Genomic DNA, 24603 nt, shown 5'->3' with positions numbered 1-24603 from the left:
ACCCTGGAGGCCAAATCCGTCTACTTAATTGTATATCCAAGTAATATATTTTACTTTCATTAGAGAGCATATTTACGTTTTAAGCTTAGTTGTTATCTTGTAAAATAATTTTAATATCACTATATTTCCTCTTAGTTTGTACTGTTACTACCTGCATTCATCTTTGCTGATTACACTGAATTTAATCACTGCATTCTAAAATAGTTAGTAATCTTTCTCTCCTCACCCATTTTAGGCAAATACTCATATATATTTTGAACAATTACACCTTTACTTGTTTCCACTTTCATCACCTTGTGAATAAGTAAGCTGTTAAATCCAATCTATCATTTGTTCATTATTTCATCATCAATTCTCCAATTACTTCTTCAATGTATTTAATCAGCTTCAACCAAACCGAAGGCATTATTAACAATTTCTTTTTCCAGCATAAAAAACAATATATATTCAATTAATTATTAACAAATGTTATGGCTAATAAAACCTAATCAATCATTATTCCAACATTTGCCTATTTCTATCAACTTTTGTTACCGTAACACCATTTCTATTATAATCTTGCCATGAGTGACCATTGGTTCCATTCTGAAATATCCATGTCTTATATAAATACACAGCTTGAAATAATACATATTCCTTGATTTTATTACATACTTTTAAAATTGTATTCTTTGAAAAGCAATGTCTGGAAAAGCAAAGTTCCAATACATCTCTTCATGGGTTATCTTTACACCATTTAAGTACCATATTACGCAATAGTGTATGAAAGGATGTTCTACATCCCTCGAAGAGCTTACAACATATGTCTAAGCTTTATATGGATACTTTCCAGACTAACACTTTTCTCTGAAATAATTGCAATTCAATTATGTTTATATTGAAACAATTACTTTGTGATTTTATGAATTTCACATATTTCATCTCTGATAGAGCTAACATCAAGATGATCTGAATTCGTAACCCGCTTCGTATGAGGATTGTTTCTTTGTGTTGAATCCAAGATTATAATGTTAATTATTTTAGATATTTAAGTGACAGTGCCCCTTACTAACATTTGTTCCAGCTGCAACACGCTAATAAATATTTTCAATAAAAACCGCAGCAACTTACTATTTAACATTAAAAATACTTACCTCTTTAATTAATTTTACTGGCAAGAGGGTGTCTCCATTATCTCGTTCCTGTTCGAAGAAACTTATTGGAGAAGCAATCTGTTCAGTCTGGCTTCGGTATTTTCCACCAGAGTAATAATAAGCAGCATTTACCAAAACACGCAAAGCGTTAAAACAACGTTTGACGGTTTATAACCTATAGTTTATGCCTGTTTATATGCATTATTATTATAATTTTGCAGACATGTTCTACATGCCATATAATATATATTACATGGCATGTAGAAAATCACTTCATTAAGCGATCTCCTGTATAAAATACTATATTAAATTAGTCTTATTCTAAAGCTTATTCTAGAGTCTCTATATGTCCAATAATCATATCAGATGGTGTTAAACATTTTAGTCTATGCAATTCACGATCACGTCGCATATTTAGCTGATTAGCGAGTACATTGAGATGCACTGACGCTCTTTCGAAGTACTTCAGATAAACAACTCGTTATAGGTTCTAGAGGAATATCTCCTTAAGTCACTCCATTTGAAACATAGTAAGGAGCATCGATAACGGCACGCAACACATTATTTTTGGACCGTTAAATGATTGACATATTAGATTTGCTAGCGGTACCCTAAAGTTGGATTCCAATTGACCAAATAAGCTTGAGTGTTGATTCATACAGCAGTACCTTCATATCTAATGACAACTTAGATTTGCGCCCAATAAGACAATACATTTGGTATAATTTAAGTCCAAGTTGTTTTCGTTTAGAGAGTATGTTCTTCTTCCAGGTTAGTCGTCGATCTAAAGGCATAGCAACATATTTAACATCGTCTGCCTGGGGGAGTTGACAATGATTGATATATCCACTAGTGGATATGTTCTTCTACGCAGGGTAAAAGTTATATAGGTGGATTTTATATCATTAGCTTTAATGGCTTTTTAGGTTCATTGATGCTGTGACTGGATCTTCATGAGATGCTAAGATAGCTGTGTCTTCTGGTAGGAGATAGATATTGGATTTAATTCTGTATGTTCATCGCCTTGTTTGACAGTAAAATGTCTATCAGTGGGATATGATTTTAGTCCAGATGAGGGATAAGTTTCTTTAATTTAACCTTCTAGCCCGTATGCCATACTTTGTCAAAAGCCTGAGATATCTCTGGGAAAGCAGCCGAACAATATCTTTTGGTATATAGATTCATGATTATTTTGTTTACAAGTCCATGCACTTGTTCTATAAATCCTTGCTTATTGCGAAACCCAAACTGATGTTCTGATGGATAATTTTTCTTTTTTCTATTATAGTTTCTTATACAGTTTAGCTTCTTTATATGATCATAACTAGGAGCTTTTTTAATATTAATCTCCCTCATTTTTGTTTATTTCACCTTTTTGACCGTTAATTTTTCATACCGTAAGTTCATTTCAAATTGCAAATTTAGAAAACTAGTAATTTTATTGTCGTCATCTTTATGTAGCTGAGACTGGACAGGTTTAACAACATTTTTTAAGTGGTTTGAGAAAATTTCACCCTTTTCTTTATTGCTTCTGGACCAAATATTTTCATTTGGTTTAATAGGTGAGTTATGCTGCTGGGTCTCTTAAGGTTTTTGTTGCTCTCCACATGAATAGTCTGCAACCGCAGTTGGTTACAAATTGTCTAAGTATTCTTGAATGCCTTTGTTTTGTTCATTTTGAATCGGCTTTTTTCTCTTTTATTGCCTTATTAAGTTTTCTTTTACGCTCTTCAGTTCTTAGCTGTTGCCAATTCCGTCGTAACTTTCTTTTTTCTGCTATCTTTTTCTGAATTGTATATGATATATGTGTGTTTTATCTTGGAAATGTTTCACTGTTCGCGGAATACCTTCTGTATGTTTACTGTAATGTTTATTACAGCTCGAAACATTATTCTGCGCAACACTTTTTGTATCCCTATTTTTTGTTATAGAGAAATCTGTAGTATCGGGTTCTTCATTTCTTTCTGATGGCTAATATGTTGGTTCACCACTAGAGATATGTGGTACATTATCTGTCTTCATCGTTTTAAGTAGCTCTCTACCTTTTGAGGTTATTATTCTTGCACTCCAGATTAAATGTTTTGCATTGTAATCTTTTCCGGCTATTACCTAGCGCACTAAAGAAAGCTTGAAAGTGTTCTGCCTTGTTATCATGTTTAGGTGGGAAATAAATCGCAGACATTGATAATGGTCCATGGACTTCCTCTATGGTTATACTGGTTGCTTGCAGGTAGTCTTTGCTGAATTTTCTTTTTCTAAATGCTTTATATCAACTGGAATTATTATGGGGTTACCTCCATGTGCTTTGTGTGATAAAGCTTATATTTGGAAATTTGCAAATAATATTTATCCGTGAAATGTGTTTCGGAAACCAGAATTTCAATATTTTGTTCAGTTACGATTATTTTTAGTTCCCTGGAGTGTTGGAGCCCATTGGCATTCCAGCCGGCGATTTTGTAGTTTTTATTTTCCAGCATTAGGCAAGTTTGCTGGCGACAGTTGTGAGTAGACCAAGTATCGTATACATTTGATCCATTAGTTTGGCCATCATATTTTATAATTTAGAGATGTTGCTGCTGGTTTAAGTAGCTTGTGGTGTGGATTCTCGATTTTATGTTGAACTATTATCAACTTTAGAGTACAGGTGCGGTTAGATAAAGACAATATATTCGGCGATTTATTTCGGTACAAATGGAATCTAATTATATGCAAAAGAAATACTTATTTTTAGACGAACGGATATTAAATAATTAACAAGATATTAAACACTAAACAAGATCACACTATAAGAATATAAAAAGAAAGAAATGCACGTGGCAGGGTTACCTTCAGGTGTTACGAACAGTGGACACGTCTGATCACTCTCATAGCCAGGAACGGAAAGAACCTCGAGGCGTCACGTCATCCCCTAGCTTCACCACCCGAGGTTGCCACGTCGTACCGTCTGTCAGTACCACTTGTTGCCACCTCACCGTGGGTGTTAACTACAGGTATGTGCAACGCCTCGAGTAGATCTGTGGGCTGCTGAGAATTGCGGAAAAATTCGAAACGTCTGAAGGTCGCTACACAACCATTTGGGCATAAGTGATATCTGGTTGACTTCTTCTGGTCGGTAGACTGACAGGTATGGATTGTTTTTGTTGCTGTTGATGCCTTTTTATCTTAATGTGGGATATAGTTTCTGCTGTAGTTGTTTGTGGACTGCGCCACCCATGTAATTCGCTGGATGATTGCCGATACAGTTAGCACATTTCACTTTCTCATCGTGAATTTTCAATCTATCGTTTTATATTCCCCTGCACATTTTACGCATCTAAATGGTTTGCGATAGTTATATTTTGTGTACCCGTGCGCTAGAAACCGTTTGCTTTATAGTATTGTCCTTTTTGCATGTGGTGGGTTCTCATTTAATAATATTGTTTTTTAATTTAATACTTTCATAAACCGCCTTATTGTTTCCATTTGATTTTATATCAATATAAGCATATAGGCAGTGGTTTCTTTGTCACGCGATAACGTATATTGTAAACATTCATGACCTCGTGAACTTGTTCAGCAACGGATGCCTTGATGGTGTTTAAATCGGTCGCGTGATGTAATCCTTTTAATACAAATTTGAATGTTCTCTCGGATTTTGGCCTATGGAATATATGGTACTGGGTCTTTCATTGGTCTAATTCTTTTACTAGAATTTTAAAGTGCTCCGCATCGAACAAATTAGATTTTTATTGTTTCATATCTCACTTTTTTGATTATTTAGTTGGTAGTGATGGTTTTTAATAGGTCGTGGATGTGTTTTATTACTCCTACCTTATAAACTGGTTTACTGGTATATTGGTAGTGGTTCGGGAACGACTATTTCAGGGCTTGGTAGTGTGTTGGTTTCGATTTCTTCCAATAGGTCGCTAATGCTGTTTTTGTTTCTATTGGTTTCTGTAACCAATAGTCACTGATCCTTGGTTTCCTCGCAATTTCTTCATCTGGGCATCTCAAACTATTCTGTTTGTGGGGTTTATGGTATCGATGATTGTTCTAATCTTGTATCACAGTGTGCAGGTGATTGGGTTGAAACGCTATAGTTAGCCATTTTTAAATTGTTAATATATTTTTTACTTCCAAAATATAAATAAATAAAATCAAAAATATATTGTTTATTTCACGCACTTCATTTTTCACTCACGCATTATTTTTTTACTCTAGTTGTTTGACCAAAATTACTATTCGTATAAATATATGTATATATATATATATATATATATATATATATATATATTGCAATCCATTTATGGTGAATATCGATATCGATTATATTATCTAGAGATAATGTTTCTTCAGCATCCTAAATAGAAATTAATCTACCTAAAGAATATCTACCGTATAAAACAAAATAAAAGAATATGTATTAGGGAATAAACCATTTTAATCCTGCTGATCAATTAATTCTGCTGCGAGGATTACCATCTTGTAAATGCGGCGAGCGTAAATGTTATTGGGCAGTATTTGTTGGTCGTTCTAGGGGCCTAAAACTGTTTCCTCCCCGTTCAGCATTTTTTACCCAATCCGAAGTGATTGCAGCTGTTAAGGGGCACTTTATAGACCATCCGGAAATCTCTTCTGGGATGCTGTAATCGAGTTCCAGTATCGCCGGTATAAGCGTATGGGTCCCCGGGGTGATTTTGGCAGCGAATAAAAAATAATACTATATTCTTAATTGCGTTATTCATGGCTATTAAGCATATTGACATTTTTAAAGCTTTTTAGTTATTGGAAATCCACATATGCATTCATGATCTTCCATATATTATTTAATTACCATAATTTAGAATTCTACAAAGCATTTAGTAAACGTATTTCAGATTATATTTGTTTTTATTTTTATTAAATATATAATATGTATCGAATTTAGATTTCTTTTTATAAGTACATGGCGCACGTATTGTAACTACTTATCCACAATACAGCAAGTTACCTTAATATTGTTCTTAAAGTAAGAATCTGAGATTTCAAACCCACGCCTAATTAGCATTCAATGAATTTACTTTCGCTGGTGCACTTAAGTTTAATCCGTAACATAGTTATTATATATAGCTTAACTACACTAATACAAAGTTTTTTGTTCTTCGTTTTTGTCTCCTAAACCTTCGGATAGTTCTGCTGTTAAGAAGTTTTTACACTGGTTTTTTTGGAAAACCCGTTTAATGTCTTCGCTAGTCGTTGATGCCATTAGGCCTTTATATTCCTCGTGGTCCTCACTGCAAAGACCGTTATTTAGTTCGGGTATTGTCGGTACTTATTTATTTGTACAACCACTTTTTTGAACATCTTCAGGCACATTGACTTCTAAATACATTTATATAATAACAATTTATTCTTGAGCAATAATTTGTTGTCATCTAGGCAACCACTAAAATTATTTAAAAATCGCATATATTTTGTTCGTTTCTTTTTAACATAAGCTTTTCACTTCTGCTTGGTGTCCAATATCATGCTTAATTATTTTACTATGTATACATACTGAACTATTCTAAAACTAATTATACTGGAATGTAATGAATTATTTTGTTTGTTAAACCCGCATGTGCAAACTTCTAATTAGCATTTATTTCTATTCGCGACACTCAGTATTATAAATGACAGCTGTTTGTGCACTATTTTTAGTTGTCAGAATATTGTTTTATATATAGCGAGTAGGGCAGTATCGTCAGCAAATGTGGCCATTGTGGCTCAGTCACAATTGGTGATATTCCTGGCATAAAGTAAATAGATGGATTTCTCGGATGGATTGGATGGATAAATAAAAGTCTTAGTATTCTTCGCTTTCTTTTTTCTTAGATTACAATTATAAATATAGGATTTGAGGATTAAACTCATCTTGCTAGATAATTTGTTTGCTAACATATATTCGAGGCCCTCGTAGCATACTTCATACGTGGGCGACGCCTAACAACTACAGCTGAACAAATTTGCTGTTTATTTATTTTCTCAAATATATCCTTAATTCTAATACTACGTATCTGGTCAATTTTCTCGTGTTTATTTGTTAATCTTAATCGGGGGGCACGATTCAAAAAACAGTATCCGGTATTTTACAGTTACATTGATCGACATGATGTTTTATCTCTGAATGATTTGCCTGGTTTAAATGCACTTTCGTTGCAATTGAATAAATATCCGGTCCCTTGTTAGACTTTACCTGAAGCCTTTCTGATTTTAAAATATTTATTAGGTTCGTTGACAATTTTCTTTGCAGTCAGTAGTTTTATAACTCTATCTTTGTATGTACTTGGATTAGATAAGGTATCACATCTATCAGCTGGATGAGATTGGAAAGTATTTGTCTGCGTATATTTCTTGTATTAGGGAATAATCATCTACTAATTTCCTTAAAAATTCGTGTCCCAATAGGAATTTTCTGTTTGAGATGCTGACGCAGTTTATTACGGTTTAACTCTCTGGCGATCTGCTGTGCGGCCATTTTTTTCTTGCTTTACGCTTTGTTCGAACGAACTCTCTAATATTTCATGTGCATTTTATACCAGTTTTTTGCCTTTTGGTATTGGACATAACAGTACAACATGACCACAAACAACTATACCTTCGTATCCAATTGTTCAGTGTTGAGCCAATCCACATGAATCTTAAATTCAGATGCACGGAACGCGCAGGTCTATTTATGATAGCTTCAAGACTTGTTTGATAACTTAAGGCTTGTTTAAGACTGGTTTTATAAGGATTTAGACTTTTATAAGGAGAAATTACTAAGAAGAAAACATTTCCATTAATATATTTATTACTGACAGCCCAATTATGAAAAAGCCGGTTCCGCGCTCTACAAATAGAAGAACCTATATAAACTATTCTATTAAAATACGACATGGCATATGTCAATAATCCAATAAGCATTTAAGTTTTTGTATCAGCTTCAAACCTGTTTCTTATTTATTTTATTATGCTTTAAGCCAAATAAGCATTGTTAATAAGCAACTTTTACTTTTCTCTGTTAATTTAAAGAAATATGAAAATGAGACACATCCTTTACTTCTTAACGCACTAACAACACAGATTTAAATGAAATATGTTGTCACAAATAATTTATAATGCTTAGGAACTTTCAGTATGACATTGCAATAACACTCTTCGGAGGCGCGAAGTTGTATGTTTAAACCAAATTCAATTATCATAGGATATGGTTTTTTCATCAGATTGAAATAAAAAAATTTGAAGTTGGTTTTGAGTAAAGACAAATCGTCATTACGAAATTGAAATATCATTGAATATTACTCGCCGAGATTACTGGCCGAGCAGCGTTTCCATAATACAAAATAACTTTATACATAACACTAATTCATCCTATAGTCACTAAAGTTTAATCAATTTTAAATATGCCTTTGGTAAAAATAATATTATAAATTTACCGTTTATCAACATATCACGTTAGTTATTTTGTGTACTATACACATACTACTTCAGCTAAAACACTTAATAGTTATTGTTTTAAAATACATTTTGAATTACTAGATATAATAAACTCAGTTCTATAGCAAATTATCCCTAAATATCAGTATAGTCACTGTGTTGATACATTTTTGATTCGCATGAATTTTTGAGATATATCGGGTAAGTAGGATAGACTTTTTAACGATTCCTATTTTATGTCCATGAAAATTGTTTTCTTTGAGAGCTTGCTTTGTCAGCTTGAAGATCATTTCCATGCAATAAAGGTCTTCCATCTGCTACCCAGAAACCTCACGCTAAAATTTTTCGGGTTGACTTTCATATTCAAAAAAGCTAAAATGCATTTTATCCTCTTGCTTTAATTCAGAATCACAATGATATATTTAAACCTTATTAAACATTAATGTCACATTCTAATTTTGTTTTCGAAAAGGAATTTGACTGTACTGGACAAACTAATATTTTCAAGTGTCTGTTTCTAAAATATTAATATATTAAACAATATAGTACAATACATTATTCGACGAAGCAACTAGATTTACCAAACTCCAAGCTTCTTAACCAAAGCATTAGAACGATTTTGTAATTTTTCTTATACTAATAGAGACATTTACTTGTAAGCAGCTGTCGTAGCATTTCTAAGGTAATTCGGACTTTTAATTTGGAATTAACCAGCTAATTTAACTATCAACTAAGCTTGAATAGAAAGCGGCAAACTAAACCCGGCAAAAGCAAGAGATCAGGGGAAAATAGGGCTATCGGTTTGGCGATCGATTTTTAAAAGTTAAATTATACAAAGAAATTGAACTTTGCCTATATACTACGTGATCTGCAGCTAAATAGATGGCGAAATGCGCGGACAATATAAGAAGGACCGCTCCTGGGCCCCCTCGATTCCGACCTATTCTGCTTCTATTATCGAGGATTAGACGCCATCTTGGTTGGATACGTGTAGCATCTTAATCTAAATAAATCCGAAGACATTACTATAAAAACAAACAAAAAGCAGAAATAAGATACATGTTCTTACGTATACCTAAATATGTTTTAAGAATGCTTATTTTTATATCGGCATCAATACTGTAATAGATTTAAACACACAGCTTCTGTGTCGTGTAATAACGCAGTTTTTAAAATTGTTAATGAGGTGAATTCCATCACTTGTATAGTTCATCCAAATCGATATTATAGATTGTGTTATTGTAGATAATGATTCTTTCCCCGAGATCAAACAACATTATAATTATGTAGTTGCAATACTCTGCTGCTCTTGCCTCTTGCTACCATCTTATTCACAGTGTATTTCAGGCCTGTTTTTGAAAAAGTAAATTCCATAAAACATTGTAGCGACATTGTTAAATTAGCTGGCATGTCCAATTTTACATCGTGGAATATAACAGTCGACAAAAATACCCAAAAATATAATCCCAGGCGTTGAACACGGGCGGGGTGCCAGTAGCGCCAACTTGCACACGATAGCGAAATCTGGCAACCCCGAGACGTTTATCTGGGAGATTATTAAAGAGTACTTTCGATCATTCACCTTTTATTACCTGTATTTTCCGCATTTTTATTATATTAATAAATAACGGTCGTATCATGTAAACACCACTGTTTCATTTCGTTTTACTTCCATTCGCCGAGCCATACAATTTACCCAAAAACATAAAGGTTTAATTTGTGATTGAAAATTTTATTAGAGTATTTCCCAGATTAAGAGTTTCCTCTAATATAATTGTATTAAATTATGATTATATGGAGAATGCAACGTTGAATAAAAAATATTTTAATCTTATGCGATTTAATAATCTAACCTAGAATAATAATTCACTGTGTTGACCAACTTCTTATCTATTTGTTTAATTTGCGTTGTCTGCGTTCTCCCTCCACTACTCTGATATATTAAATTATACTTATTTCTTACTTTACTGTTTGTAGAATAAGTTCTAGGTACAAATATGTGTTACTTATGGGGAATATTGAATATGTTCCTTAGTGTATTGCTCCAAAATGGTTCTAAAATCTGGATGTTGCTAACACACTCTATAGGAAATGGCGTAAGTCCAGATTGGCTTAATGATGAGTTTTGTATTTCCATTTTTCTCTCATTTTTTAAGTGGTAGTGGTATAATTTTACCAGCGGACAAGTTTCTTTACTGAGTGTGTATGTTACATGCGTTAACTTAGTTTGGTTTGCCTTTATTTGCCAATGTCTAAACCACTTCCCTATTTCATTTAGCTGGTGCTGAAGTTAAGATGAATACGTTTTTGGGTTAGAACATACTGACAGGATAGCAGTGTTGTCAGCGTAAATCACAGTTATTGTTCTCTCATTAGTTGGATGACCATCAGCGTAGATCAAGCATAAAACCAAACAAGCCTCAGTATTATCTTCTGCGGTGCAAGCAATCATATTTCTTGTAGAGCAAGAGAATATTCACTATTATGTTTAACTAAAAGCCTTAGCTGATGCAAAGAAGGGCATGTGGTATAAACCACCCATGGTAGACCTGGGTCAAAGACTTTAATTTTTGAAAAATTCATTTCGGTAAATGATAGTGGATTAAAAAAGGGACCAGTGGGAAATATATTAAATAATCGGTATCCGTATAGACCATAAAAATCAAAATTAAATAAATTACGTTAAGCATGATTAGGAAGACGTTTCTCTGAAAAATATAAACTCATATCAATATGACTAAGCTATATTGCATACGACTTCAAATTATTCCAAGCTTTATTAAAACAAGTCTATATCTTTTTCAAAAATTCTTTATCCTCTTAAAGCTTGGCAGTATCATCAGGAAGATGTTAGACTCTATTTATCCAAGCACTAATTTCATTGGTCATACGCTAATGCACATCATCGCAAATCCGGTAATCCTTTCCTCCAACTTTCAATAGATATTCGCAAACAATTACCCTCTCATAAAACTATCTAATCGCATAACAGCTCTGAATTTGTAATTTCTGAAGTTGTTTCGCAACAACGTACTTTAAGTCTAGGTCGGTTAAAACTTGATGGTCAAAATACCAACAAGATTGTTATTGTTACGCGAACGAATATCAATATTTAAAATTACATTGTAATAATAATTTTATTCGGAGATAAGACACTGGCAGATCGATGATTTTACATCTTTTAACAGGTCAGGTCAATTGAAAAGTCCCGAACCTGATACATAGATGGCGCTACTAGAATTAAATTTACATGTTTCTTAGTTAGCCCTTAAAAAATGCGTGTGTAAATTTTACAGCTGTCCGATCATTACTTTGCGAATTATAGGATTTTGAGTGAACTTTTGCTATTGTGAAAAAATTGATAAAAGCGAATTTCGCGTGTTGATAAAATATTGCTTTTTAAAGGGAAACATACAGTTGAAGCAAAAACTTGGCTTGATGCCAAGTTTCTGGACACTGTCCCAGGAAAATCAACCATTAAGGATTGGTATGTTAAGTTTAGACGTGGACAAATGAGCACCGAAGGCGGCGAACGTAGTGGACGCCCAAGAGAGGTTGTTACTGACGAAAACATGAACCCGAGTTTTTGCGTCGATATGTGACAATGGATGAAACATGACTCCATCATTTCACCCCGAAGTCCAATCGACAGTCATCCGAGTGGAGTGCACACGATGAACGCGCTCCAAAGCGTTGGAAAATGCAACATTCCGCTGGCAAGTTTGTGGCGCCTGTATTTTGAGATGCACATGGAATAATTTTTATTGACTACCTTAAAAATTGAAGGACCATCAACAGCGACTATCACATAACGTTATTGTGCCGTTTGAAGGACGAAATCGCCGAAAAACTGGCCGCATTTGAAGAAATTGAAAGTGCTGCTTAACCAAGACAATGCACCGTGTCAAAAATCCATGAATTGAACTTCGAATTTCTTTCTCATCCAGCGTACTCTCCAGATCTGTCCCCCAGCGACCATTTACAGTTCTCATATCTCAAAAGAATGCTCGCTGGGAAGAAATTTTCGTCGAATGAAGAGCTGATCGACGAAACTGAGGCCTATTTTGAAGCAAAGGGCAAATCGTACTACAAAAATGGTATCGAAAAGTTTGAGGGTCACTCTAATCAGTGTATCACCCTTGAAGGCAATTATGTTGAATAAAAAAAACTAATTTTGCCAAAAAATGTGTTTTACTATGGTAGGCCAAGGACTTTTCAATTGAAATGTTAGATGCTCATACATTCATCTAAAAAATAATATTTTGTCTAAAATTGTCAAATATGTGGAGTTTACAAACAAAAATTGTTTCACTTTAATATTATTTTTATTCATTAATATTTTCACTTGTTGAATCAGTACATGTCTAAAAGCATTACTCAGCACTCTCCCAATCTAACCCAGATCTCTTTCATTTTGAATAACCAGGAATGCATATGTTTCGCGATATAATATACATCTCCTAATTATATTACCAAAAGTTTTTATGACTTGTACCTTCGTCCGCCAATATGCCTTTATTTATCCTCTGAACAGCACTGTTTTTTTATCCAAATTTCTATGATACCATGGTACGGAATGGTGTATGGAAGTGCTGGTGTCTTTTATTTCCAATAATCTACGGATAAGGATCCGAACTACAACAATCCGCATTTAGTAAACTTATACCCTGAACTTCAAGCTTGTGTCTAAATTCTGCTTGAATATATTAGCTCACGGCAGTTTTTAAGCCACCTCTGTGGTTGTACACCCTGAACTGCGATGTTTGTGTCAGAAAATAAATGATTGCTAGATCTTTGAGTTTGGGTTTATGTGACTGATACTGTTTGAAAAGCGATACTTTTACCCGAACTATTCTTACGCTCGAATAATAACAAAGTATTCTTGGAGGAACTGAGGAACTAATGTTAATCTAACGTCAATCTGATTTCTTGCTGTGCTAATCTCTTTTCTCTATATCGAAAAGTAAGTCGATTATATATATTTTAATGAATTCAAAAACCTTATGATCTCATCGGAATCGAACCAACGGTACCAGTTATATAACGTGTATGGTTTAAAGACATTACAATGATTATACACGAATGCTAACGAAATCACTATTGCTAAGGGTATTGTTCCTTTAATTCCATATAAATATATATGGGTCCTTAACCTATTCTAACAGAAAGAACGTTGAAGAGTGTGTGTATTTTTGTTAAAAATGTATTCGCCAAAATGCCATTATTTTTTAAGTTTTAGTTTTGAACCTTCTTCAAAATTAACTACCTTGGCCATCTTTACTCAAGCGATACTAGATGATTTTAAATATTAGAGTCCTCAAAATGAAATTGCTTTCACTCAATTATTCTAATTTCACTCCATAAATTATAATTTTAATGTTATAGCTCGAATAATTTAATGTAATTTTACTAATACAAAAGTTATCTTCATCTATCATAAATGTATATAAAAATATTGAAAAAACTATTTAGGAAGCATAATAAATATATTAGTAAAAATATAATAAAATAACCATTTAAATAGCCACGTATTGTATATCTAATACCTGTGATTTTATTGATATTTTAAATGAGGTCGCAGACATTTCGATCTGCTCTCATAAATAGTTAATACTCCATGAATTAGTCAACCAGTCGTATCACAATAACATTAGAATAGCTTCAAATAGCAGACCGAATATGTAACAAGCGGCGTTGCTTCTTTCTCATATAATAGTTTGATATTTTCGAAATTTTCATTGAATTGTTGGTCGAGACTTTTGTTTGTGTTTCCGCCAACTTAGGCCATTATAAATAAATTAAAACGGGGTAAAACAAAGGAACTCGTATACTATAGAAAAAATATCATCAAAATTACGACAAAAACAGGAACATTACTGAAGTAAGAATAATGAAGTTTGTTCCAGTTTTTGTTCTAATAAATTTTAACAGTTTTTAATGCAGTACGGTTTGCGGTTAGTTAAGAATATTTCTATTTCTCCACATTTAACGTTTCGTAAATTGATTAAAAAGTTCCCAGTGGTTTTCTTTCATTCGCATTTACTTTGACACTAATTATGATTACCGGGATTCTTTTAACTTTTTGTAAACATAACTTTCTAAAGGATTTTACACATCAACATTTTTCAGATTATTATTTATTGTTAAGCATTATATTTGTTTTTCTTCCTGACAGCATTAACATCAACGTTGGAAAAAACATATGGTTCACGTTAAATAAATAAATATATTTAAAAAGTGATTTCAATGCTTGTTATAAAAATAAGTTCCTTTCATAGAAGTAGCTCATAGCGGAGTATTTACATCTTAACCAAACCAACAACTTCACATTTCCAGCTTCACACTTTGAGTCGCAAATATATGTGACAGCACACCATTACTCATAGTGCGTAAAGCATGTTCCTTTACTAGTTATGATATATCTCTGATAAATATGATATATCCTTAGGACCATTCTTATGATATCATTATCTTATAAAATAGCTTGACTTCAACTTTCATTCCACTATGTGGGTTTCTATGCTTATGACATATATGTTAAATAGAGCTTCCTGCTCTCTGTCGAAAAATTTCAAACTTTTTCTAATTCAATAATGTAAATGTAACTATCCGAACAACATTACATATTATAAAAAAAAATTTGGTAAATTAGCAGGTCAACTGTGAGTATATAAAGATGAGATCCAAAATTATTAAATAAATTATTAACAATCGAAGTACAAGGAATAAGACTAGTATTAAGTTGGCTTAGGTAGCTGCAGTGGTTAAGACTACAAAACAGTGGTCTTCCTGTTAATAGTCGTGGGTTCGAATCCCGCAGCACACGGTTGTACTGTATGTTTGTTATTGTAGTTGTAAGTATATCTAGGCAATAGTTTAAAATCTAACAATGAATAACCGACTCAGTCACGCCAACAGCCAAGCTGGGTAACCGGATGTATTTTAGGATGATCTTGAGCAAGGTAGCCTTAATGCCGAGGGCTGTGGTTTGAAGTCCACGCTAAACATTAGATGCAGAACGGATAAGTCCTAGTTGGTAAAAAGGAGACTTTAAAATATAATATAAAATTAACTGATATTAAAGAAAGAGGAAACAGGAATAATATGAACAGTTAAGACTATCACGACACGGATAAAATAAAAGTGTAAAGCAAGTAACTGATGACTAAGATATGGTGTCTAAAATTCAGCCGTTAAAGTGATAAAAAAACAGAGAGTAGTTTATAATAAGTGACTGATATCAATAGGTCACAAAACTACACAAATAATCACTACACTAATAAAAAATGTGCATTAATCTAATAAGACTAATAATGATGAAACAAATACAAAATAGTCACTTATTCCTAAAAAATTATAGAGGTTATGCCAAACGTATCTAAGAGGCCTACCTAAAAATTATTTTGCGGCTCCGGAGTTACAAAGCAGTTTTATTTAAAAGAAACCCATTATTTAGCATAAAATAAGGAAGATGATAATAGACGTATACTATAAAAAGATGTATATCTAAACTATAAGTGTTACTATTAAGATTTTAATATAAACAAAACAGAAAATTTAAAAATTCGCTATACGAAGCAGTGACGTCAATCAACGTTTCGTAAGCACCATTCGGATATTTATTTGGATTATTATGGATACGTCAACGCTGACCGTGTTGTGTTACTGCAACTGAAATTACAATTTCAAAAAGAATATTAGAACTTTGAAAATTTGAGTGAGTGAGTGTTCCAAGTAATAACACTATCAGTATGTAAATAGTAACCAATAATAGCACAATCATCAGTTGAGAACTGTAAGAATAGTATTGTTGAAATTAATTACCATATTTGCAATGACTAATAATCAAAATTATATATTGATGGTAAATCTACTCAAAAATGGTACGATAATAATTTTAATACAAAAATGCTAAATCATTTGATCGGGCTGCCATAATAATAATTTTATACATTTAATAGTAAGTTTAACACAAAAAAGTTTTAAGTTATGTATATTTGATGATGGATGTTTGTTTCTCTACAACTTTTAGCAACTCTGTGAAACGAAAAAGTGTCTTGTATACATTATATACATTATTCTACAGCATTGTATCAAATTACCTTAAAATTTTTATGAAAATAAAGTGGACATATTGTAATTTCGAAGATAATTACAAACACATGCAACTGCAATTCTTCATCAAGTACTTTACAAAATCTATGTTATCAAGCTCTGCTATGGAGCAGTGACAGAATTTGGACTAATAGCTAATACTCAATACGTAAGTATTGTTCTAGTATATGTGGGGGACTGTAAATACTTGACAAAATCATATTGTTCAATCAACTATATATCAGTTACTCATAAACAGTTGAAGAATAGCCCATCGAATTATTTGATATACTAGAAACCAGATATTTGATATAGCTTTTTGTAATATAACCATAATGGGTTTTGATTGACACTTGGATGCATTTAATTAATATTTTTCTTTGTATTTTGAGAATATATGATCGCTCAGCAGTGAACAGCGATGAATGTTCAGTGAGATTAGTTAGAAACCCACGTTACTTTTCTGGTTGAGCATCGAATATTTTAGGAATATATGCTGACTAAGCCCAACACATTATTTTAAATATATTGTTATGTAGTAAATGAAAAAAATTATAAAATTATTAGAGAGTCGAATACATAATAAAGAAAACTAATGAGCCCTAATTTCGAATGCTATCAACGGTTATATTTAACTCGATATTACGTTAGTGACAGTTTAAACATAATCGAAAGTACTTAAAATAGCAAATATATACATTAGAATGGTCTTATTGCTATGAATAAATTGCCGATGTTCAAACTATGCTGAGTGGTTCTCGCCTTGCAAGAAGTAAGCACATTTCTTTATCTTATTTCTGCCTTGAAACGAAAATTAATTATGCTGTTAATTTTAATATCATTACCGATATATAATAAGATTATGGAACCTTACACCACCAATAAGCCTGTAACGAGTAGTTGTCAATGTTTGATCTAACCTTTTCTCGATGAAACACGATTTTTGTCTAAATGTTTAGTTACTTGTCCTCAATTTGGCCTTAGGGGTTTGCTTGGAGATTGCTTCCTTCAACCAGCTCTGCGTAAAGAGCGACTCAAACTATATGATGAATCATATACTTTGAGGTATTTTGGGTAATCCCATCAAGCGCATGTCAAAACCTTCCTGTTCACTAATCCTAGCTTAATTACAATTTACGCGTACTTACCGCGCTTCGGCATCAACAGTTTTGGCTTAACACTGTAGCGAGTAATCTACCGTTCATAGGCAACCAGTATCCAGTTCATAAATAGGTCGATATTATTGCAACTTAGATTCACAGACGGAAGTGCATGAATATATTTTGGTTTAACATTTTGTATCCAGTCTTTTCCAAACAACTTCTCGTAGTTTTCTGTGCATAGTGTATTTCACGGGCAATATAGAGAGTGCTTATATTATGGTCGACCTTGGCTATTTTCATATTATTCATACTTTCGACAATTAACCTGCCGAAGCGTAATACATCTTTAACAACAAAATTATCTATATGGACGTGATGAACTTAAACCGCATTTGATTGGCTGTTACATTATCAGAGCTATTATTTAATATTTCAGTGTGAGCTCATACAAAACTGAGTCAACCATTTTCATAACTCGCGATACGTCAGATTTCCGATGCCATGTAGTTTAAACCTATAGAACTCTTGTACCGCTAGATACATTTATCAAAGCCATGGGTTCCAAAAATAATGAATTTAGTCTTAATTACATTTAACGTATAACAACTCGCCATATTTTTTATATCAAACTATAAAAGTCTTACTAATTAATCAACGAATAAATACAATGAGCAATCCATTTTATATTTCGTCATATTAAATAAAAAATACTCTCTATACGTTTACCTCAATATTAGTAATAGCAATAGTAGTACTTCAAATAAATTAATCCAAATGAATATAAATAATTAAAGTTGATCTAAATACTGGCCAGTTGTATTAATTTTTAAAGCAATTATTTTAATGATGATTCAAATATTTTTCGATATCCGTCAGAATCGTTTACGACTATATAGTAAACAAATGATTTGAATAACTAATAGGTATATTGATATTAATAATAATTATAGTAATTGCCTAATTTGAATACAAAAATGTCTTGTAGTATATAGTTAATTATACTAAGTGGATAATTTATTGGACCAACCAAGGATAGTATGAAATAAATTTAAATTTATTACCACTATCTGAGTGGTAAGTATGTTTGTGTTGGTAAATAATTAAGTTTTGTTTCAGTGGTATATAGTTAATTTTTTATTAAATAATAATTTTGGTAGTAATATTGGCACCATCTAGGCTCAATAAATATATGTTTTCTATTATTTTCTGCAACTATCGGTAGATATACATATTTTCGTTTTTCTTTAATAACAAATTGAATTATTGTATCATGATATGTTGAGGAAAAATTAATTTCCTTATAGGTGATTTTAAATGTTTGATATTATGGTCATTTTTGTGAAATCCATGAACAAAATTAAAGACAGACTCATCCTAGCTTATATGTTTTTCATAGTGATGATTGCTTTTGTGTCTTATATAGTGGTCTGACACAATTTGATTGATACAAATATACTATTGGCTTATAGTACACCTTGGGTATTGACTTATGCTAATTACCAATAATATTATACTACTATACATGGAGGAGGTTATCCATATTTCTAGAGTAATCTTATCTACAATGTCCATCGGATTGATGTGACTAATAAAATATCTTTAATAAAAAACAACAAATCGAAAGTTGAATAATTATAATATAACTATCTGCTAATAAAGTCATGGTCTGTTGGTCTAACAGTTATTTCATATAAAAGAGCTGTTCCTCAGTTCTATATTTCTCTGAATATACTAACAAAAACAGAGTGTTTGAAGTCGCTAATATAACACAACAGTGTTGGGTGGGTCGACTATAAATTTTTAAAAAATTCTTTATTTTTGAATGTTAAAATATTAGTATAAAAAATTACAGCTTATCGTAGAAACGTACATGATAACATCAGCTACATAAAATTAATCAACAATATGAGAATAGGACACCATTGTCATATCTAATTGATCTATAATAATTAATGAAAAACTGATGATTTTAGATAAACTTTTCTTATTTAATACATCATATCAGCATATAGCAATGATGCAAATAGTGAGCGTCCATAAGCATATATGGCTTGAGAATTACTGAAGAAAAGACCAAACTATTGACAACTGACGAATCGACTGACTCTGCAGGAGCAGCACCTTTTTCTTTTTAATGATGGTGTAAGTGCGAGAGATGATATATTAGAATCAAGACTAAAATACGCGTATTTTGAACATTACTTCTTCTCTTGCCCATCGTTCTGTATGTTTTCTACAGTCTAACATCTGTAAGCTTCAGGTTTTTCAAATGCCATGTTTTTAGAAAATTCTATATGTTTTTCTGCTAGATCATATTAAAGCAGACCATTCCTTTAAGATATTATAATCAGTGCACAGTTGAGAAATAAATTCAGACTACTGTGTTGAAATCGATCTTTTAGGTGAAAAAATAGGAGACTAATATAGTCCGACAGCAGAAAAGCTACCTTCGATCGCCATTTCTGGCGTGATTTAGTAAATTATAAATTATGTCCTGTGGTATCAATTGCAGCATATCGTAGGAAAATATGCAATCTAATCCATGTCATGGGAGTCTTGTGCTTATCGAGGAAAAAATCAAAACTATTTCTCAACTCCAGTCTACAGCAGTATCATCAGGAGCTGGTCTATAACAGTTAAATTTAATGAGAATATTTTCTTACATCCAAAATATTGTTCATTGCTCATCCTAAAATTAGTAGGAAATGAAGAAACACATTATTCAAAAATAGTTTTTGTATTGTGTCGTATTATGAATAAAATACTGAGTGAGAATTTTTTATCTATCTGAATATTCAATGATAATGATAGAAATTCACAGGGTTTGAAAAGCACGCATTATCGCTGAGGAAAATAATTCTGCGTTTATTGAGATTGGAGAGGCTTTATCTATCATACACTGCTAGAGTCAATTCAGATAGGTATAGGATCAGGCAGGTATTTACAGTTTATTGGCCACTTATAACAAGGGGAAGTCGATTCTAATAAAATAGAAGTCAATGCAGGTGTAGCATGCCATAAATGCCAAACATCGTTACGGTTATGTTTGCTAATTTTAGTGCGACACTTGCTGTTGAAAGCAAAAAAGTTGTGATAAACGAGTACAACAGTATAAATAACTAGAGCAAAACACGGATTATAAAAGTTGACTGATGAACACTAACTATAATTACGAACAGAATAAATCACGATATAAAACTCCAGTGGTAAGAGCATTCTGAAGCCGATATTGATCTATGCAATCGAGTAGTGAAGATGTGCTACGAAAATGTATGTAAATAAAATACAAATTGTTCAGTAAGTGTGGACCGATCAGTTCTTCTGGTTATACCTGGTGGTGGTAATCGAATATCGTAAAAACGAATTGAAAAAATAAAAATAGATTTGTCAGCAAAGACTAGTTACAATGTATTAATTTAAAAAAATCGACTCTATTGTCACCATCGAATGCGATTGAATCGCAAGCTATTAAAACAGAACGGTCAGAATTGATAGAAAATTATTGTCTTCCTTATTATTTTCAATTCCAGACGACACATTTATTTAGGAGCCGGACAAAAATAGCTAGGAAGTGTTAAAGATGTACCGTATCGTGGTAAACCGTGAAAATCGCTTAATTGAATTTTTTCCTGAAATCTCACTTCTGCAATAACGGAATCAGTGTTTTACAAAAAAAATGGTAAAGAGGCCAATATGGTCCACATATCATTGATCAGTATCGGCGAAATGTGTATAAGTAATTTCGCTTTCCCCAGCCCATTATTTATCCTGTTATGCAATGCTTTCCTATTAAAAAATTGCTTTAAAACGTTTTTTGTTCTCGTCTTCCAGGAAAACAGGACTTTTTCCTCCAACGGTTACGTATACAGCCGACCAATGAAAGACAGACGGTTAGAATGGAGGGACGTGATACTACCGGCAATCCCGGCCCAACCGGTCGGTATGCAGTCCATGAGCTACGTGATCCGAGGCTTAGAAGGGGGCCAACAATACGAGGCACGTGTCCAGGCACGAAACAAGTTCGGATGGAGCCCGGTTTCCGATTCTTTCACCTTCAAAACGACGGAGACAGGTGAGTTTCCGGAGACTCCTCCACAAACGCGACGGGGACCCCAAAGGGGGACATTGTTTCCCGCGGAAAGGGTGAAGGGAAGGGGATGATACGAGCGAAGTTTTGGGATGCATGAGAAATGCGCTTCTTGGCCGTAGAGAAACTTTTTCAATTTTATGAATTTCCCGAAGTTGCCGGACAATATGACAAGTCTGGACGATGCACGCCCAGATAATGGTTTTAGAACAGCCAGTCGAATTCATATATTCGATTTTCGACATTCGGAAGTTTCCCTAGATCATAAAAAAAGTTTTGACGTTTGTTCTTTTTAAATTGGAATGGACATATTATTCGAATCAAATACCACCGTAATTTTCTAATACATTTAATAACATTTTACTCATTGCTTGTAAGACATTCAGATTTCTGGATAATAATTTTTTTTGTTTTGTAATATGCGAAATCAAAATCAAACTTCGAATGTCGCTTTTACACTATAACTAACACTTTTCTTCTGGATTAGAAAGTGTTATTTTTAATGCTCAATTATTCAAACATATTCTAACATATTTTAGAATAATATATTCCAAGGAATCTTCATTGTACAACTTTTCGTTTTTATTTCCGAGAAATGTCATTAACGTTTTATTTCCAAACAATTTAATGAATCTTAATAAATACCACAAGCTCTATCTTTTATACCAACTAACTAAAACATATATTTTCGACACTACTGTTAGCTAAAGAATCTGGTTTCTCTATGAGTTTCGAAAATTTACAATCTATTTTGGAAATATATTGTTACATATTTTATTTTACATTTTTTCAATAATCAGTTCTCTATATATCATACTTAAAACTATGTTGACATACTACTCCAATATATTCCTATCGTCTTTCAAACAAAAACACGTTGATTATTATTAATCGCCACAATAAAATGCAGTTATTAATTATTAGATGAATTGAAGATTCTCCATGATTCTTGGCGTTCAAAGTACTACAAGGCTATCACAAATTCAATCCCTATAAACAAATATGTAAATAATATATTACAAATATTTCTCTCTAAATATAATCTAAATTTAATAATTTAATCCCACAAATAATTGTGAATTCGTAGTGATCATGATTCCTATCAAATTTCAGTTATATTATTTTATTCGCTATATTTACTTTAATCTGCAATATCAATTAGTGTAACTATGATGCATCAACACAAACAAATGTTCATCAACAAAAACTGACCCAGTTTCGATGGTTTAGACATTCTAGTTTCTCTACTTTTTTTCTCTCTGTATTATTTGAGAAGTAATCAATCACCAATACTGAATTTTAAGAAATATAAGAACTGATGTTTCTGCTCCATGACATTCCTATTATGGAATTTGCATATTCTAGAAGTGGTGGTCTTGACGACAGTGACAAAAAATAACGACTTAATAACAGGTCAATAGAAGAATCTCCGACTTAGCATACTAAAACACATTTTTTTTTGTCAAAATTAGTTTTTTTTATTCAAAATAATTCCCTTCAAGCGTGGTATACTAATTTTAGCTACCCTCCAACTTTTCGATACAATTTTTGTAGTACGATTTGTCCTTTGCTTCAAAATAGAACTAAGTTCAGGCGATCACCTCTTCAATTGACGAAAATGTCTTCGCAGTGAGCATTCTTTTGAGATCTAAGAACAAGAAATAGTCTCTGGGGGCAGATATGGAGAATACGGTAGATCAGGAAGCAATTCGAAGCCCAATTCATGGAATTTTACCATCGTTTTCACTGACTTGTGTCACTTTACATTATCTTGGTGAAGCAGCACTTTCTTCTTCTTCAAATACAGCCGTTTTTCGGCGATTTCGTCCTTCAAACGGTCCAATAACGCTATGTTGATGGACGTTGATACGTTGATGGTCCTTCCTTTTTCAATGAAGTCAATGAAAATTATTCCATGCGCAGCCCAAAATACAGACGCCATAACCTTGCCAGCCGACTGTTGCATATCCCCACGCTTTGGAGCGGGTTCATCCTGTGCAGTTCACTCGGATGACTGTTAATTGGACTTCGGAGTGAAATGATGGAGTCATGTTTCATCCATTGCCACATATGGACGCAAAAACTTGGGTTTATTAATCCAAATCATCAACAAATCGTTGTTTTTGGTCAAAAGTGAGCTCGCGCGGTACCCACTTTGCACAGAGCTTCTCATACCGAAATATTCGTGATTTTCATTAATTCTATTTCAATTTACGGTCATTTAAAATCATTTTGTGGATTTTTTAAATATTTTCGTCGGTAACAACTTCTTTTGGGCGTCCACTGCGTTCACCGTCTTATGTGCTCATTTCAACACGTCTAATATTAGTATACCAATCCGTGATGGTTGATTTTCCTGGGGCAGTATCCGGAAACTCGGCATCAAGTCAAGTATTTGCTTCACCTGTATTTTTTCCCTTCAAAAAGCAATATTTTATCAACACGAGAATTTTGTTTTCATCCATTTTTTTTACAATAACAAAATTTGCTTCACTCAAAATGCTAATTTCCCAAACTAATGATACGATCGCTCTTAAACTTATACACGCATCTTTTGAGGGTTAGGGCTAACTAAAACAACATATAAATGTTATTCTAGTAGCATCATCTATGTGTCAGGCCGGGGAGTTTTTAATTGACCTGTTATATTAGCTTGAATTATTGTGAATATAAATAGATGAGATATTTCATTTAATATCAATGGCAGAAATATATAACATATACAACATATAGATTTATAACATATGCTGAAAACATTAAATTTTTTCCA

General features: G+C 32.7%; 1 protein-coding gene across 2 annotated transcripts in view; it reads left to right on the top strand.

Annotated features, from left to right (window-relative positions):
- The window catches only part of LOC143197864 (limbic system-associated membrane protein-like), a 487089-nt gene that overhangs the window by 457238 nt on the left and 5248 nt on the right, over positions 1–24603 (top strand). For both annotated transcript variants that reach the window (XM_076406625.1, XM_076406624.1), the window contains exon 8: positions 21578–21818. In XM_076406625.1, the coding sequence (XP_076262740.1) occupies positions 21578–21818 (241 nt within the window). The remainder of the gene's footprint in view (positions 1–21577; positions 21819–24603) is intronic.

The sequence above is a fragment of the Rhynchophorus ferrugineus genome, unplaced genomic scaffold (genome assembly GCF_030347505.1).
Source record: "Rhynchophorus ferrugineus isolate W39M unplaced genomic scaffold, kcgeb_rfMv2 rfM6, whole genome shotgun sequence".
NCBI classification, from domain to species: domain Eukaryota; kingdom Metazoa; phylum Arthropoda; class Insecta; order Coleoptera; family Curculionidae; genus Rhynchophorus; species Rhynchophorus ferrugineus.
Note: the sequence above shows the minus strand (reverse complement) of the source record. Positions and strands in the feature narration are given on the sequence as shown.